This window comes from Danio rerio, chromosome 11 (assembly GCF_049306965.1).
Source record: "Danio rerio strain Tuebingen ecotype United States chromosome 11, GRCz12tu, whole genome shotgun sequence".
In the NCBI taxonomy this organism is placed as follows: domain Eukaryota; kingdom Metazoa; phylum Chordata; class Actinopteri; order Cypriniformes; family Danionidae; genus Danio; species Danio rerio.
In genome coordinates, this window is record NC_133186.1 from 33,236,867 (window position 1) to 33,255,000 (window position 18,134).

Consider the following 18,134-nt stretch of genomic DNA (forward strand, 5'->3'; position numbering starts at 1 on the left):
CAATACTACATAGGACAGTACTGTATGTGTACCTTATGTGTTGTGTTTGAAATATAATTTTTGGGGGTTGTTTTTGTTTTCTTAGGACTAAACATGCTTTAACACTATATTGTATGTTTTAGAAAAGATACAATACATGGTGAGAAGTATAGCCCTAGGCTGCAAAAATTAAGCAAATATAAAAATTACATTCTTTAGCCTTTAAAGTTGCAATGGGGTAAAAAATAATGTTGAGATTACTTTAACAATCATGGTGATGTTATTCCCTCAAATCTTACACTTGCGCACACTGCAAGATATAAAAACTGCGGCACAGCACACACTACAAAATAATATTAAGATTATCATGCCCGATGGAGCACATCACGTGATTGTAGTATAACTTGCTTTAATAATAATTATTATTTATTATAAGCGAGGTTATATATATATATACACGTTCAATGCTCAGCAAATATAAGTACACCCCTCACAAATCTACCTTTTAAATTCATATTTTTAATAGAAAGCTATACAATATTATATTTGTACATTACATTAGTCAGTACTTTGGATGTAACGGTAAATACCGTCGTACCGCAATAGCAATTTTTTTTTTATATTACTGTGGTCGCATGAATCGATAAAACTATAGGTCTACTGAGAAAAGTTTGCTCAGGCGAATGGAGCGAACCGGAGGTAGCGGGAACTACACTTCCCATCAGCTCAGCCGTGGCCATCATTCTTTTTGGTCTGTTGTTGCTACAGATCCAGTAATGCGGAGGGTGGAGGGTGCTGCTAGTAGCGGAGGAGAAAAAGCTGGAAATGATCTAACCAAAAGCGGGATTTTAATCGGATGTGTGAAAGTATTTCGGTTTTCTCTTAAAAGATAAGAGAAAGCAGAAAAGTTGACAGACAAAGAAAAACTGATATGCAGGCACTGTCAGACTGTGGTGAAATACAAGTTGGGGAATACGACTTACAGTCAAGGAGACCGCTGAACACAGCACACTGCTCAGATTGATGAAGACATTGAGTTGTACTGCAAAGAGATCTCTGTCTCACTCATGGTTTGTCCTCTAAAGTGGTGGAAAGACAATGAACAACTTTACCCACTGCTGTCAACCTTGGCCAAGTCATTTCTCTCTGTCCCAGAAACCTCAGTTCCAAATGAGAGTGTTTTTTTCTGTTGCAGGGGACATTGTAAATGCCCAGAGATCCCAGCTTTTACCAGATTGTTCATATGCTAATTTTCCTTAAAAAAACCTGTCTCTGTCTGAATTGTGAATGTGTGAGTGAATGAGGTGAGTGTTCTCAAATACTCATTCAGCACATGATTCAGCTGCAATAAGTATGATGCTATTTAAATTTGTTCTGAGCAAAACTAAATTGAAACTTTTTTTTTGCATGGTTTAATTATTTTTTGTTATTAAAATTGAAAAATTGAAGTTGCTGTTTTAAAGCTTACAGATAGATAATTTGATAATTTGAATGTCATTGATATATTCAGTGCTGAGGTAAATAAACACTTCTGGCACTTTCGAGTTTCTTCATTAGTTTTATTTTACCTGTAAATGAATCAATAAATACCGCACCGTGCCATTCATACTGAGGCATTGCCGTACTGTGAAATTCTGATACCATTACATCCCTAGTCAGTACTGTAGCCAAATCTGGAGCTAATCTAACAAAATAACTTGCGATAAATTTAATGTTATAAAATTCTAAATTTATATGATATAGAAAAATACTAAATACTAGGGATGTAACGGTATTGTAAATACCGTAATACCGCAATATTAAAATTTTTCGATATTACCGTAGTCGCATGACTCGGTAAAACTATAGATCTTCAGAGAAAATTTGCTCAGGCGAATGAAGCGAACGGGAGGTAGCTGAAACTTCATTTCCCATCAGCCCCGGCGTGGCCATAATCCTTTGCGGTCTGTTGTCGCTACAGATCCAGTAATGCGGAAATGGAGTTTGCTGCTAGTAGCGGAGATGAAAAAAGATGGAAATGATCGAACCTAAAGCGGGTGTTGTCGCCGCGCGCGTGCTGAATAGCGGTGCTGTCGCGCGCGTTCTGATCAGCTGTGTTGTGGCGCGCGTATTGTAAAGCGCCGAGGGGGGGGGGTTGAGCGCGCATACCAAGAGAGGTGTTGTCGCGCGCCTACTGAAGGGCTGGACTGGACGGAGGGTGTGTCACGTCGCGGGGGCACTTTTGATCGTTTTGGAAGGGCATTTTCTATCCAAGACTAAAAAGGGCATGTGCACTGCACAGGTTGAGCCCTATGTGTGCACGTGCCTGCAAGTTGGGGAATACGACTAATAACAGTCATGGGGACTGCAGAAAAACAGCACACTGTTCAGATTGATGCAGACATTGACTTGTACCGCAAAGAGATCTCTATCTCACTCATGGTTTGTCCTCTCAAGTGGGGGAAAGACAATGCACAACGTTACCCCACTGCTGTCAACATGGGCCAAGTCATATCTCTCTGTCCCAGAAACCTCAGTCCCAAATGAGAGGGGTTTTTTTCTGTTGCAGGGGACATTGTAAATACCCAGAGATACCAGCTTTTACCAGATTATAATTATATGATAATTTTTCTTTAAACCCATCTCTATCTAAGTGAGTGATTAAATGTTAAATGTGATGAGTTTAACAATACTAAATTGAAACTTTATTTTTTTACATGGTTTAATAATTTTTTGTTATTAAAATTGAAGTTCCTGTTTCAAAGCTAACAGATAGATGACTAATTTGTATGTCATTGACACTTTTGGCACTTTTTTGGAGTATTTTCAAAAGTTTTTTTTTTCCTGTAAATGATTCAATAAATACCGTACCGTGACATTCATACCGAGGTATTACCGTACCGTGAAATTCTGATACCGTTACATCCCTACTAAATACTAATTTAAAAATAGAGGAAAAATCAAGAGAAGCAAAAAAACTTGAAAAAAAATTTAGTTGAAATATTTTTGCAATATTTTATTTGAATTTAATCGTATTATGCTTTTTTAAAATATTTTTTGTTTAAATATTATTTTAATAAATATATCTGTTTCATAAATCTGTTTTGTTTAAATGTACTAAAACTGTTGCACAGTATTGTGTATATATATATATATATATATATATATATATATATATATATATATATATATATATATATATATATATATATATACACAAAATATATATACAAATAATGCTTTTGCTTATTCAAACTACCTGTTTTTAAAATAAGCTGAAACAACACAAATCTTGAGATTTCATTGGGATAAATGAATTTTTTATGTTCAATCCACATAAATTTGTTAAATTTGTCAAGTTAACTTAATCAATTTGTGTTGGGACAGCATGAATGAGTTGTGTGGAACCCTGCATTTTATTGTGTACTAATTTATACTAAAATAACATTTTACAAAATAAAAGATTTTAATAATACAATTATATTGCAGTAAAGTTATAAAGAAAATGCTGAAATCTGAATTGTAATTTGAAAAAAATTTAAAAAGAATTAATAACAATAAGTTATTCAAATAAAATACTTGAATTTATATATAACTATACAGTATATATATTTCAAACTCTCTTTTGATTTTGGGATAAAAAAATCACCTGAACTAGTCTGATTTTCTGGGATTCACCTGTTTCGATTCACTCTCTTTGTCTCTTTCTTCACTGTTTAGCTTTGCTTTAATTGTTGTCTTTCTTCTTCTCCTTATAGGCCACACTTCTGCTCTTTCATTATTTAATATTTTCTCAACTACCTTTCTACTCATAAAATATTTCACTTCTTTAATATGTCAGTCTGCTTTTGTGCTAGTTCTTCAATATGTACATATATGCATTTTCAGTAGTGTTTCTGTTCTACTTTAGTCATTTTATAATGTTAAAAAAAACTGAAAGTTTGTGTGACTGACAGAAAATCTCTGTCCGGTTCAGGCCTCCAGAGGTTGGAATGAATGAAAGCCAGTCATGGGTGACGTCACGCGCCCAGGAGATGTGCCAGAAGTCCGTTCCAGAAAACTGGAACCCTGACAGACCATATCCTGATGACCATCATGACAGCCGCCACAATCCACAGGTAATGCTGGAGATCCTCACATCCCAAACACTGAGTCTGGACATTTAGCTGGAGTTCAGTTTGAGGCCTGTCAGAGAGGCTGTGACACAGAATCTGCCTTCACTCCTTTGATATTCCCAGAATATTCATTTATATTTTATTTAGTTTTTATTCAGCTTAAGACATATGCAATCAGCATCAGATTCATCTGCCTTCTCTAAACCTTTGATATTCCTTGAAATTTTATTTTATTTTCTTATTTATTTATAAAGTTGAAGGTTTTATTTTAGTTTATTTATAAAGCTGCAGTTATTTTATTTAATTTTATTTAGATGTATCCGATCAGCATCAGATTACATTGCCTTCTGTAAACCTTTGATATTCCTAGAATTTTTTTATTTTATTTATGTATGAAGCTGCAGTTTTATTTTATTCAGCTGTATTTTATTTAAAAATGTGCAGTTTTCAAATTTTTTTTATTTTATTTTATTTTTTTATTCATTTATTTGTTTATTTATTATTATTATTATTATTATTATTATTATTATTATTTTGATGTATCCGATTAGCATCAGATTAATCTACCTTCACTAAACCTTTGTTATTCCTTAAACTTTTCATTTATTTATTTATGTATAAAGCTGAAGTTTTTCTTTTTATTTATTTTTAAAGCTGCAACTTTTTTTCTCTCAGCCACTAATAATCCCCGAACCGTGTTCTTTAAGCCAATCACTGTCTTCCTAACCATCGCTGCCTTTGAACACACATTATCTCATTGACATTATCACTCTTTCTGTCTCTGGGTCTGTCGCTCACCTGTCTGTCTGATCAGTGTTTTTGATGAACTTCACTATGGACTGTTCCACCTCTGGCAGACGGCGGGGGTGTTTCTTCTTCCTCTGTCTGCCGGATCGTACCAAACCCCCGCAGACTGTCATCTCTCCTTCAGTGTGACTCTTCTCTGTAGCTCAGTCATCTGGTGTTTCATTTTAGATCTGTGCAGCTAAGGAGATTTAGCCTTAAAGAGCATGTTGGAAAGATCTTAAACCAGTAGTGGGCGATTAGACAGAGTTTCTGTGCACCTTGTCTCGACCTATGAGAGCTGGGAGTTGAACTGATCCAGCCAGTACTGTCAAAGACCATAGCTGAAGTGGGTTTACTCTCATGGTTTTGGATCATTTGTATCTAAAACAATTATTATTATTATTATTTTTATCAAACATGAATGAAGTAACAAAACACCAGAAGTGATGCATAGCAGTTGTGAAATTAAAAGATTTTCAGATTTTGTGTTGAAGTTGGTTGATATTTGATTTGGGATTTTGAATTGGTAAATCGAAAATCAGAAATTTTATTTTGATTTAGATTTTCTTTTCTTTTCTTTATAAACATAAAAGGAATTTTTCACAGTATGTCTAATAATATTTTTTCTTCTGGAGAAAGTTTTATTTGTTTTATTTCGACTAGAATAAAAGCAGTTTTTAATTTTTAAAAACTATTTTAAGGTCAAAATTATTAGCCCCTTCAAGCTAATTTTTTTTCGATAGTCTAAAGAACAAACCATTGTTATACAATAACTTGCTTAATTACCCTAAACTGCCCAGTTAACCTAATTACCTAGTTAATTACCTAGTTAAGCCTTTAAATGTCACTTTAACCTGTATAGAAGTATCTTGAAAAATATCTAGTAAAATATTATTTACTGTCATCATGACAAAGATAAAATACATCAGTTATTAGAAATTAGTTATTAAAACTATTATGTTTAAAAATGTGTTGAAAAAATCTTCTCTACGTTAAACAGAAATTAGGGGAAAAAATAAACTGGGGCTAATAATTAAGCGGGATTTAATAATTCTAGCTTCAGCTGTGTGATATGGCTGTATATCAGCACTGGTGGGAGGCGTGCTTTGCCTTAGCATCCCACCAGTGCTAGGATACAACACGGAGAGTCTAAAAACCTCTTTTTATTAGGAACTACTTTCTTCCACCATTCATTTACATCTGCAGCTGACGTCGAAACAACAGAAACAGTTACTAATTCACCAATCTTACTTTAGAGCTAGTGTTTGAATGACTCTATGTCTAAAGTGATGACAAAACTGCTGATTTTGCTCAACTGCTGATTATAAGGCTAAAAGTGACATCTACAGAGATATCTTCTTACAGTGTTACAGTCTACAGTCTTTCTCTGTTGCAATCGGGATTTCACAATAATTGAGCCCAAAAAAAACAACAAATTCACTTACAGCATGCTGTTGTGTTTGCCATATGAAAAAACTCTAAACACGTGCAGACTTTGCTTATTTCAATCTGCCAACACAACACACATTCCTGAAACGAAAGCAAATCGGTATAAATACAGCACTACAACATACAAAAGAGAGAAATCGACTTATAATATCACCTACAAACGTACCTGCTAACATGTCTCTAAAAATCCAGTAGACTAGGGGGGAGAGAGTGTTCGGGGGTGAGGTTGAGAACCGGGATAGGATATGGCGGGTTTTGGGCGGCCGCTTCTTTAGGAAGAAATTAAAATGGTATGGTTGTGGGAGACTGGTCTAAAATACGTCATACTCCCATGAAAAACGGAAGTGTTGGCAGGTTTGCTTACCAGTTTAATATTGAATTAATCTGCTATAGTTAGAAATCAGACTGTTATATCTTCTAAGCGAAGGGCTTATTATGCGGTTTTGTCGCCATCTTGAGGATAGAAAACGTCAACCGTCGCCAACCAGCTATCTCAGAAATTGTAAATATTTTAAAATAGGCACTATTCTTACAAATAAACTGTAAAGTTGCAGTCTAAACAACTACATTCTTAACTAAAAAAGCCTCAAAAATACATTTTGTTGTCTAACAGTAATATTAGTCAAACTGTAGCATCTCTCTGTTTGTTGCTGGCTGTATGTGGGCGGAGTAATACACAGAGGTGAAGGGTGAAGAGGCCTTTGTGTGATGTTACTGGCGAAATATTGCACGGCTATCAGCCAATCAGATTAAAGAACCAGACATAATATATATATATATATTCTATATATTCAGAATATATATATTCTAGCAGTAAAGGATCACAAATCTCTCGGTTCCCATTACACTATGGTTTTTGAGTCACAGATCGGGCCACTCCTTTTTTTTTTATCAGCAAAAAAGGAAGAAGACAAATCGTTAAATTATAAGGTTCTATCTGCGTTCTGAAGAACCTTATAATTCTAAGGTGAAAAAATGCAATTTGCTTTCTATTTATACTAAAATATTACTGCAAACACATTGGTTTTAACAAACAGAACTTAGAACCTGTAATTTTAATAAAAAATAAAAATCAAGAACAAAAAGAAAAAGAAAATATTCAATATGAAAACTGATCTTTGCTACTGTTGCTGATAATGCTAAATATAGAAATCTAACATCTTGTACATCATATTTATTATCAATTAATGATTCAACAATTCACACATAAAACTTTGTTTCATTATAGGTGTTTCATTTTTGATGGTTGTTTGTCGCCACCTGTTGGTTACACAATGTATTTGCTACAACATTCACCAGCATAAAGTTCCTTTAAACGGTGATTTTAGGGTGCTTTTACACCTACACTTTTGTTTCGGAACGTATCTCGTTTGCCCAGTTAGCGCGGTTCGATTGGCATATGTGAACAGGGCAATCGCGCTCTGTTCCGCGCCAAAGTAATCGTTCCGAAATCGCTTGAATTAGGTGGTCTCGGCTCGATTGAAACGAGGCCTTGAGCGGTTCGATTGCAGTGAGAAACCGATCCGATCCGAGCGTGGTTATATCACAGTGTTTTATGCATATGTAATAGGCTTACGGCTATATGAAGAGAGAGTTATGAGTAGGGCGGAAAGTTTCGCGAGTCTCCGGATGCCCGCAAACAAGTGATGATCTCCCAGTAATCTTGCGTCTCCCTCCCTCAAATAGGCATCGTCGCGCACCTTTCTCACCTCTCCCCACCGCGTCTCTCCTCAGACATGTCGCGCGCGCGCGCACCCTGTCAATCACCACCAAACCACCACCTCTCCTGACAGCTGAGCGGGACGCTGCAAAATAAACCCTTACACTCTGACCAATGTAAGGAGAGTTTACTTGCACGTGACTTGTTTTAGCTCTTTTGGTCCGTTTAGAAACTTTGCAGTGTGAAAGCGAACCGCTCCAAGAGCAAAGAGCAACAATGTAACAATTGTAATCTCTGTTTCGGAACAACTGAATCGATTCACAGGTGTGAAAGCACCCTTAATCTTGACCATAAACATGAGTGTTTACATCTGAACTATAAACTGTTTTCCCAGTACTTCAATGTTATTTAATTGATTGTAACTAATTGAAAATGTGTAAAAACTGAATCTCTCTTGATCAAGTGCAGACTTGAATGCAGAGATTCAAAGGATTAATAACCATATGCAAATCTTTATCATTTAACATTCATGTTGTGCAGGTTTGAATTGAGATCACGATCTTTTAATGTTTAATCATGCGGCTTTAAACACCTTTAATTAATACCCTATGAAAGCATTTAGGTCCCACCACAACGTCTTTCGTCATCATAATATTTTACATGCCAAAATGCTTTCATAGTATTTCCCCATTAGCTTTATATACAAAATAAGTTATGTAATCATAAAAATTTAAAAGCAGTTTGGATCATTTTAAATTGATAGAACATTTATTTTTATTTTATTTTGTTTTTTATTATTATTTTATATTTATTTTATTTTATTTTAATATTTTTAAACAAGCTGACAGTTTTTAAAACATTTAATTAGCATTTTTATAAACTTAACCAGAAATTAGAAACTTTTTCCCTTTTTAGATTTAAATTTTGTTTAGTTATTTTTATTTTATCACATCTTCAAAAAGCTCAAATATGGCTCCTATATTTTATTTAAAGCTTGTTATTTTTGAGCTTTTGTCTGGTCTGATTTTACAAATCATTAATCTGTTATCCAAAGTCCAATTTTTGGCCAACATCCAGAGACTTGTGTGCACTTTTTCTTTTATGATTTGATTTTAATCATGCCTATTGGCCATTTCAGACATGCTTAATCTTTAGTTCAGACGCACTTTTGTGCTTCCCATGTCCCTCTACTGGTTTAAACCCTCACGGGTCCAGTATCAGACGGATAGAGCTGTAGGCGGGTGAAGCAGGCATCTGTTGCTCTGTTTTGCAGACGGTAGAAATGAGAGAGTTTGGGCCTGTTGGGGACGGTTACTCGGACACTGAGCCCTATCACCCAATGGAAGGGCATGGCCGGACCATCTCCATGCCTCGCCTCTCTGCAGACAACCAAGTGAGCACCTCCATCCCCTCATCCATCTGTCCTCCCATCTTTATCTGTTTTCATTCATTCCTGACGGTCAGTTATCCAGCTAACAGCCTTTGACCGCTTCAGTCTGGTAGCCAAACCTCAGATGGTTTTGGTGCTGTCATGCTAACATATTGATGCAAAGACACTGCAGGGGGTAAAGGCAATTTTTCTGTTAATTTGGAAATTTTAAGGATTAAAACAACATTTTTTGTAAAGATTATGTAAAGAAAATATCCAAAATATACATTTAAAGGTTTTTTTGTCACGCTTTTTGTCTGGAGATTTTTTTTTATCTTCAATGAATCTTTACTTCACTTACATGGAATAAAAACACTGTCATAAATACTTTGCGCATCAATCAAATCAAATCAAATCCATGCATGTGTAATTCTAAAAACGTAAAAAAAAAAAACGAAGATAATAATTTTACAAGGGTACAAGTCCAAAATCTACATTTTGTGTAAGTAAAGGCCCTATCCCAATTCTATTTTTGTCCCCTACCCCTTTCCCTTGGCCCTTGAAACAGAGTGTGAAGGGGAAGGGCTTCAAAATTTACCCCTACGAAAAGGGACTCCACTACAACACACACGTCATCATATGTCATCACAATCTCTTGCTTCATGTGAGATTGACAATTGCGAATGCTGTGGTTATTCCAGTTGCGTTATATATCATGTTATTATAAGGCATATATCATGTTATCATAACGATATATTGTGGCAGTAAGCTTGTAACTGTACTGTGCATTTACACCCTGGCCATATTCATTTTTGTAAACAAACAAAAAGCAATTAAACATTAAAGCAGACACTGTAAAAAGCTCATTCTCAGCCACTAGACTTTTCTGACAGGGTATTCGAGTGTCATCAAGTGACAGAATGTTGTGGAACTACTATACAGGAGTTATTATTTGGCATTATAGATAGCAAAATTTAACAGTTTTTATTTTAGTGAGTTTTTTTAAAACATGACATTAAAACACGAACGTGTTAATAATGACAAAAAAATGCTAATTTGTGCATCTCCTGACTTCCGTGTGCAGCCATGCTGTCGTTGTAGATAGTGTATTCTGGGAAAATTTCCTTACCCCTTGGTTTCCAGTGTGGTCCTGAAAAATCTCTTTTGAGGGCTGACTAGCCCCTTCCCCTTAACCCTATGCCTTCAAGATGAAGAGAATTGGGACACCCCTACCCCTTCACGTGAACAAGCAAAACGAGGGGTGGGAGTAAGGGGAAGGCCTAAGGGGTAAAACTGGGATTGGGACAAAATTTTTGGATGTTGGACTTGTACCCTCGTAAAATTAAAAATACATTATGTTTTCTTTTTCATTTTCAGAATTATACATGCATGGATTTAATGTATGCATGAAATTTTTATGACTGTGTTTTTATTCCATATTCTTACATAAACTAAACATTACAGTTTTGTTTATCTTTGCACAAATTTTAAGATTAGTAAAATTTTAATTGTTTTGCAAAAAAGCATATTCTGCTCACCAAGGCAGTAAAAACTGCAAAATTGTGAAAAAGTATTACCATTTAAAATAATTGTTCTAATATTAAATGTAGATTCAATTCAATGTGATTTATATGTAATATACCTGATTATATAAAATGTGAAGGAATTGATTTGATTTTATTATTCCAGACAAAATAAACAAGATATTTTGACTAGACTTGTATTAGAAATTTATTTATTTGATTAAAGAATGACTGATTGCATTTTTTTAAACAAACTGATTTCTTTTGCATTTGTTTAGCATATTTATATACTTAACCTGAAACTTATATTCCAGAAAAAATAAACAAGATATTTTAATTAGACTTATTGTAATGTTTAGATTTTAATGCTAGAAATTTGTATTTCATTAAACAATGACAGATTAGCATATTTTATTTTTAAACAACTTTATTTTCATATACTTAACCTGAAATAAGTAAGAAACTTATTATCTGATTTATTAGATTTATATTTAATATGTCTGATACTATAAAATGTGAAGGAATTGATTTGAATTGGTTCCATAAAAATGAAACAAGATATTTTAACCACTCCTTATATAATGTTCAGTCAAATATTTTGAAAGCTTGTAAAAAAAAAAAAAAAAAAACATTTGCTCTTTATGCAAATTTTACCATATTCACCTTCAGTGTCTTGCCTTAAGAAATGTTAGCATGCGTTTGTCATGTCAAAGGGCACATGGATAAGTGGCTCACACTTTCCTTACCTGCATGGCTGTGTGTGTGTGTGTGTGTGTGTGTGTGTGTGTGTGTGTGTGTGTGTGTGTGTGTGTGTGTGTGTGTGTGTGTGTGTGTGTGTGTGTGTGTGTGTGTGCGCGTGTGCGTGCCTGCATGCGTGCGTGCGTGCGAGTGCGCGTATGTTTTTAAATCATATCACGCTATCGCTCACTATCAGGAAAACCTTGGTGTGTCTAAAGATTCCAGAGCTTGATTTGAAGCAGTGAATACAGTATAATTTAAAAATGCATATACCATAGTAAAACATTTAAAGTCTGAGTAAACTCGTTTAAAAATGTTAAGTTTAAATATATACAATAAAGTAGTAAGTTTAAAAGAAGTCACTGCGACTTTTATTTCAGTGTGTTGATTTACCTCCAACTGAAACGGAATATTGAGTTGGGACGGGGCTTTTTTTTTTTGTGCATTATTCCCTCATAGCAAGCTTATAATAAGAGGGGGCGTGGCTAAGAAAATTATGGCTAAATCCATCAAACTGATGTCAATAGAGGACGGAAACAAATTGTCAGACTTAGGTTGAAGATTACAAAGCAAACTTTTTTAAACTTCCACAGAATAACTGAGGCATTGAGACGAAGAACCACATAAGTCCATGTTTTCAAAGTTTGAGTAATATGATTTAAAAAAAATTTTTTATTGTAAACATTATATTATATATTTTTATTTTAATTGAAGATAGATACCAAAAGCTTCTCAATTTTAAGAACATAAAATTGTTCAGTGTCAGTTTTAAAAAAAGTTATTGTGATTTATATTTCCCAAATGTGGAAGAACGGTATATGTCCAGTTAGTGTGGAATAACTGTATAACTCCAATTCATCATATCACTTTAAATCACTAAAGATCTAATTCCTTTATCTTAGTTTTAAAACAGTAACAGAAACGTCAGGTTAATATTAAGCATTTCTTTCAAGTTTATTATTATTATTATTATTATCATTATCATTATCATTATTATTATTATTATTATTATTCAAGAGAATTCAAGAGGAAAAAAGGTGGGGAAACAAGACCTCAGTCAGATTAAACGCCATTTTAAATAAAAATAAAAATAAAAAACTCTGTGAGGAGTAATCTTTACATTAGCTAACTCTTTCAAGTTTTTTTTATTTATTTATTTTTAAATACATTATGAACAATGTACAATACATAGACTTTCTTACAGTACAAGCAATAACAATAAATTCCCAAAAAATAATTAAACTTTCAATTGAATTTAAGACAAAAAAGGCAGGAAAATAGACCTTAATCAAATTGGACACCATTTTAAATAATAAAAAAAAGTCTGTGAGGAGTAATCTTTACAATAGCTGACTCTTTCAAGTTTTTTATTACTATTATTAGTATTATTTAATAACAGAAAATACAGAATGAACAATGTACAATACATAGACCTTCCTACAGTACAGGCAATAACAATCACTTTCTAACAATAAATAAATAAATAAGTAAATCTTTATCATGATGCACATAGTCTCTGAACATTTGATCACCTCTTGCATGTTTAGATAGCTCCAATAATGCAATGTCATTTATTTAGAAAAGCTGGCGTAGTGCACCTGTGTATATACCTCAAACTGTTCTTGCGCTCCCCTATCTCATGATATAAATAAATATATATGTAATGTAATGTGTAATTATATAGCGCATTTATTGTGTATGGCCATACACCCAAAACACTTCGCAATCATGAAGGGGGTCTCTCCACACAATATAAACAAATAAACTCTGAAATATGCATTGATACAGCTTTATTATATATGGTATATGGTTTATTTTGATAGGTTAACTGTTTTTGTGGTGTTTAGTGCACCTCAGCGTGTTCAAAGAGAGAGAGAGAGAGAGAGATCACATCACATATAATGTTCTTATACACACCTCTTGCAGTGGATTTTTTTTCCTGGTTTTGTTGTCCTCTTTGATTCAAATAGGGTTTCCCAGCATCCCTCAAAGCTTTCCTTACTCTGTTTTTTTATTTGTTCATGTAGACTCTCCTTTTTTTGTCAAGGATTTGCCTTTTAATATGCGAAGCGAACATGACAGCAAGCGACATCTTCATTCTTCTTTGTGGATATAAACGTTTTTTTCCGCGGGATGCACTCATCATCACGCAAAAATATCACCAAATTGTTCATGTATACAAAGTCTACATACAGTTAATGTCACGTGACTATCTTTTTTTTCTTTATTTTTGGACGGATATGGTTATTCGTCCCACGTCTCAACTGTACACCTAATGAAACGAACGTGAACTAGCAAAATAAACATAAAAATTTTTGATTTCACATAGACTTTCAACTATATAGATAATTTATCCACTTCTTAACTCAGTTTTTAAAATCATAAAAGTCATATTTTCAAACTTTAAAGCAGCCAAAGAACTTTCAACTGAATTTGAGGCAAAAAAAGGCGGGAAAACAGACCTTAGTCAGTTGGACGCCATTTTGAATCAAAAAAACAAGTCTGTGAGGAGTAATCTTTACAATAGCTCGCACTTTATAAACGACAAACCAACCTCTGGAAGCAGCAACACTCTTACAACACACAACTCTCTAAAAATACAACCACAAAAACACTTCACATAGAGGCTGTTACACTTTCAATATGTTTTATGCTACAATGCATAAATACGCAACGCATACTCATACTTGCATAACCTCCATGATCTCTTGGTTGACTATTCTCTGGAGATGTGTCTGGGTTTTGTCCAAGTGTGTATCAGATAAGTGTGAGGAAGCCTTGTGTGTTTCTTGTGTTTTAAAATGTGTGTATGTGTATAGAAACCGCACAATGTTGTAAAAATGTGTTTAGAGTCAATATGTTCTCTTGTGCGTGGAAGGTCTAGTGCATACAATGCACGCCTACTGGAAGTGTGTGCTTGTGGCGTGCGTTGTGTAAGGCTGTACTGTAGATGTGGTTGTTGTATTTGTGACTCACTCTTGTCTAACACTGCTCTGCCCCAACAGAGTGTGCGTTCTGCTGCGGTAAGTGTGTTAGTGTGCTTCCTTTCTTCCTCTACACTCGCTCAATTTTTGTCTTTTTCTCTTTTCCTTTTCCTCCCTCCCAAACCCTACTCCTGTCGATGGCTGTGTTTCTGTGCTCTCTCTCTCTCTCTCAATAAAATGGGGATCACTTTTTTTTCTTTTGTTTGGATCTCTCTTTAATCCTTTTTTTGTTTGTTTATTTATTGTCCATAATGCATTGTGGTTTACCATTGCTCTTTATCGTCCTTCAATTAAAAAAAAAAAAAAAAAAAATCCTATTTTTCTGCAATCTTTTTGTTCTCTGTTTTTCTCTTCATGGTTACTATTTTTGGGTCTCTTTTGTGTTCATTTTCTTCCTTCAATTTACTTCCATTTCCTCTTTATGCCCATTTTGTTTGTTTGTTTCTCTTTTAAACGTTTTTCGTTTGCATCCTTTGTTTCATTCTCTCTCCTTTTTGTATTCCTTCTCCTTGATTTTTTAATTTTCCATTCATTTCCTCTTTGATTTCTTTTTTTTTCATTTGGCTGTTTTACTTGTTTCTGTTCTTTTTAACTTTTGTTTTCTTTTTATTGCCTCCTTTGTTTTTGGTCTCTCCTTTATGTTTTCTATTTCATGGATTTCCTTTTTGTGGCACACCTGTCTGTCCATTACTTACTTATATTTTATTCAATCAATTTCTACCTCTATTTCCTATTTCGCTTCTTGGTTTTATTTTTGTTCCTTCCCATTGTGTCTATTTCTTCTTAATAATTGTCCTATTTTTCTGCACTTGGTTTTGTTTTAAATTTTTTCCCTTTATGGTTATTCATTTGTTTTGGTCTTTTTTCCTGTTCACTTCCTTTTTATTTTTTCATTTCTTTAATTTAATGTACTTCCATTTCCTCTTTATTCCCATTTTGTTTGTTTATTTTTGTTTGCCAACTTTTTCCTTTTTCTGCATTTTGTTTTTATTGCGTCCTTTGTTTTGGTCTCTTTCTTATTTTGTATTCCTTGTCCTTGATTTTTTCCCATCCATTTCCTCTTTAATCCTTTTTCATTTGGCTGTTTTATTTGTTTCTGATCTTTCTAACTTATGTTTTTTTATCGTATCCTTTGTTTTGGTCATTCCTTTATGTTTCTATCTATCTCATGAACTTGCTATTTGTGATACACCTGTCTATCCATTTTGTTCCATTTCTTCTTACATTTTTTGGTTATTTCCCATTTTATTTTTTTCCCTATTGATCTTTCCTTTGCTTTTATTTCCTTTATCTTAATCCCCCCTTTTTGTTTTTTATTGCATCCTTCCATATTTTCTTTAACCAATTTATTCTTTTATTTCCTATTTCGGTTTTTGGTTTTCTTTCTGTTCTTTCCCATTTTCTCTATTTCCCTATTGATTATCTTTCCTTTGCCTTTCTTTTGTCACTTTTTTGGTGTTCATGTGTTGTCCATAATGCATTGTGGCTTACTAATTCTCTTTTCATTTCTTCTATTTTCTTTTTTTATATTTCTTTTTAAATAAATTTCTTATTTTTATGCACTTTTTGTTGTTGTTTCTCTCAATGTTTTCCCTTCATGGTTTTTAATTTGTTTTGGTCTCTTTTCTCTTCATTTTCATTTAATTTTTCATTCCAATTTCATTCCATTTCCTGTTTATTCCATTTTGCTTGTTTCTTTCTGTTTTCCTATTTTTTCCTTTTTCTCCATTTGTTTTGGTCTCTTTTCTGATCACTTCCTTTGTATTTTTTATTTTCCTTTCTCCAATTTCCTTCCTTTTCCTCTTTATTCTCATTTTCTTTTTCTTTTTTTCTCCATTTTGTTTTTATTGCATCATTTGTTTTTGGCCTCTTATTAATCATTTCTATTACATGGACATTTTTGTGTCACACCTATCTATCCATTTCATTTCATTTTTCCATCAATATCCTCCTTTCTCATTTTTACCATTTCCCTATTTATTATCTTTTGTTTGCCTTGTTCTCTCCCTCTTTTGGTCTGTTTTCATGGACTTCCTCTGGCAAACATTTCTGCATTGCATTTACCACAACTGTCTCATCTGTCATCAATGATCTTTCTTGTCCATTCCATCACATTCTACATTGAATTTCTCCTTTGTTTCCCAATGAATTTTCCATCCCCTTTTTCTTCCTTTGTTCTTTCTTTGTGCCATTTTCTATCCTTTATCTTCCCCGTCTCTCTTTCTCTTTCTCTCTCTGTTTACCTCTCACACGTTCTCTGCTGTGCTGTGTGTGTATCGTCCCTGTGGTCTCATGCCTGTGTCCTGTTCTGCGCACCGTCTGTCTGCTGTTCAACAGCGACGGAGACACAGGCCGCGAGGAAGTAATCTCAGTGTATGTACCGTCTCTGGCTTTCTGCATTGTTCTCTCCTTTCCTCTCCATCCTCTCCCCCTGTTCTCTCTCATTTTTCCTGTTTTAGGAGTCTGCGTCTCTCTTTATGTCTTGATGTCACACTGGCCTCTTTATTTCACGTCATTCTTCTTTTTTCCTGTATACTCCCTCTGTATATTTTATTCTTTGCTGTACTTTTCTCTCTATATACATTTCTTCTGTCCACTTATGCAGCCCTGTGTCCCTGTATGTGTGTGTATGTAAGAGAGAGAGAGAGAGAGAGAGAGAGAGAGAGAGAGTGTGTGTGTGTGTGTGTGTGTGGGGGCGTGTGTGTGTATGTGTGTTTGCCTGTATATTTGTATTTCTGGTCCTGTGGACATGGGGAAGATTTGCTGTCTCGTAGTTGTTGACGCATGGATTTGACTGGGAAACCTGCTACCAGTTATGGTCATGTCGTTAGCATGTTCAGTATAGCGCATGGCATTATGTGCGTGAGCGAGAAAAGAGGGCGCAGGTTCATTAACTTTGCAGGTCATATTTAGAAACAGAAAAGCACTGTGTGCTGAAGAATGGGTGTGTGCGTCCACACTTGCTACTGACTGTCATGTTGGCCATCACGCCTCTGGGTGTGTGCATGGACAAATGTGCTGAACTTCATATGGCTGGATTGGGTTCTGTGTGCTCAGCTGTGGCAAAGAAAGGCAACGAGTGTTTAATGACTCTGCTTACATTACAAAGGCTGCAGTGCATGAAAGGCATGAATCTATCTATCTATCATCTATCTATCTATCTATCTATCTATCTATCTATCTATCTATCTATCTATCTATCTGTCTGTCTGTCTGTCTGTCTGTCTGTCTGTCTGTCTGTCTGTCTGTCTGTCTGTCTATTTGTCTGTCTGTCTGCCTGTCTCTAACTATCCACCTGTCTGTCTGTCTGTCTAACTATCTGTCTGTCTGTCGGTCTGTCTGTCTGTCTGTTTGTCTATCTATCCATCTGTCTGTCTCTCTGTCTGTTTGTCCATCTATCCATTTCTGTCTGTCTGTCTTACTATCCACCTGTCTGTCTGTCTGTCTGTCTAACTATCCACCTGTCTGTCTGTCTGTCTGTCTGTCTGTCTGTCTGTCTGTCTGTCTGTCTGTCTGTCTGTCTATTTGTCTATCTGTCTGCCTGTCTCTAAC

General features: G+C 34.6%; 1 protein-coding gene across 5 annotated transcripts in view; it reads left to right on the forward strand.

The window, feature by feature from the left end:
* The window catches only part of cacna1ab (calcium channel, voltage-dependent, P/Q type, alpha 1A subunit, b), a 277,483-nt gene that overhangs the window by 250,244 nt on the left and 9,105 nt on the right, over positions 1-18,134 (forward strand). For 2 of the 5 annotated variants that reach the window (XM_073916059.1, XM_073916060.1), the window contains 3 exons: positions 3,935-4,076; positions 9,242-9,361; positions 14,604-14,621. In XM_073916059.1, the coding sequence (XP_073772160.1) occupies positions 3,935-4,076; positions 9,242-9,361; positions 14,604-14,621 (280 nt within the window). The remainder of the gene's footprint in view (positions 1-3,934; positions 4,077-9,241; positions 9,362-14,603; positions 14,622-18,134) is intronic. The other 3 variants (XR_012386850.1, XM_073916061.1, NM_001328708.1) reach the window with 2 other exon arrangements.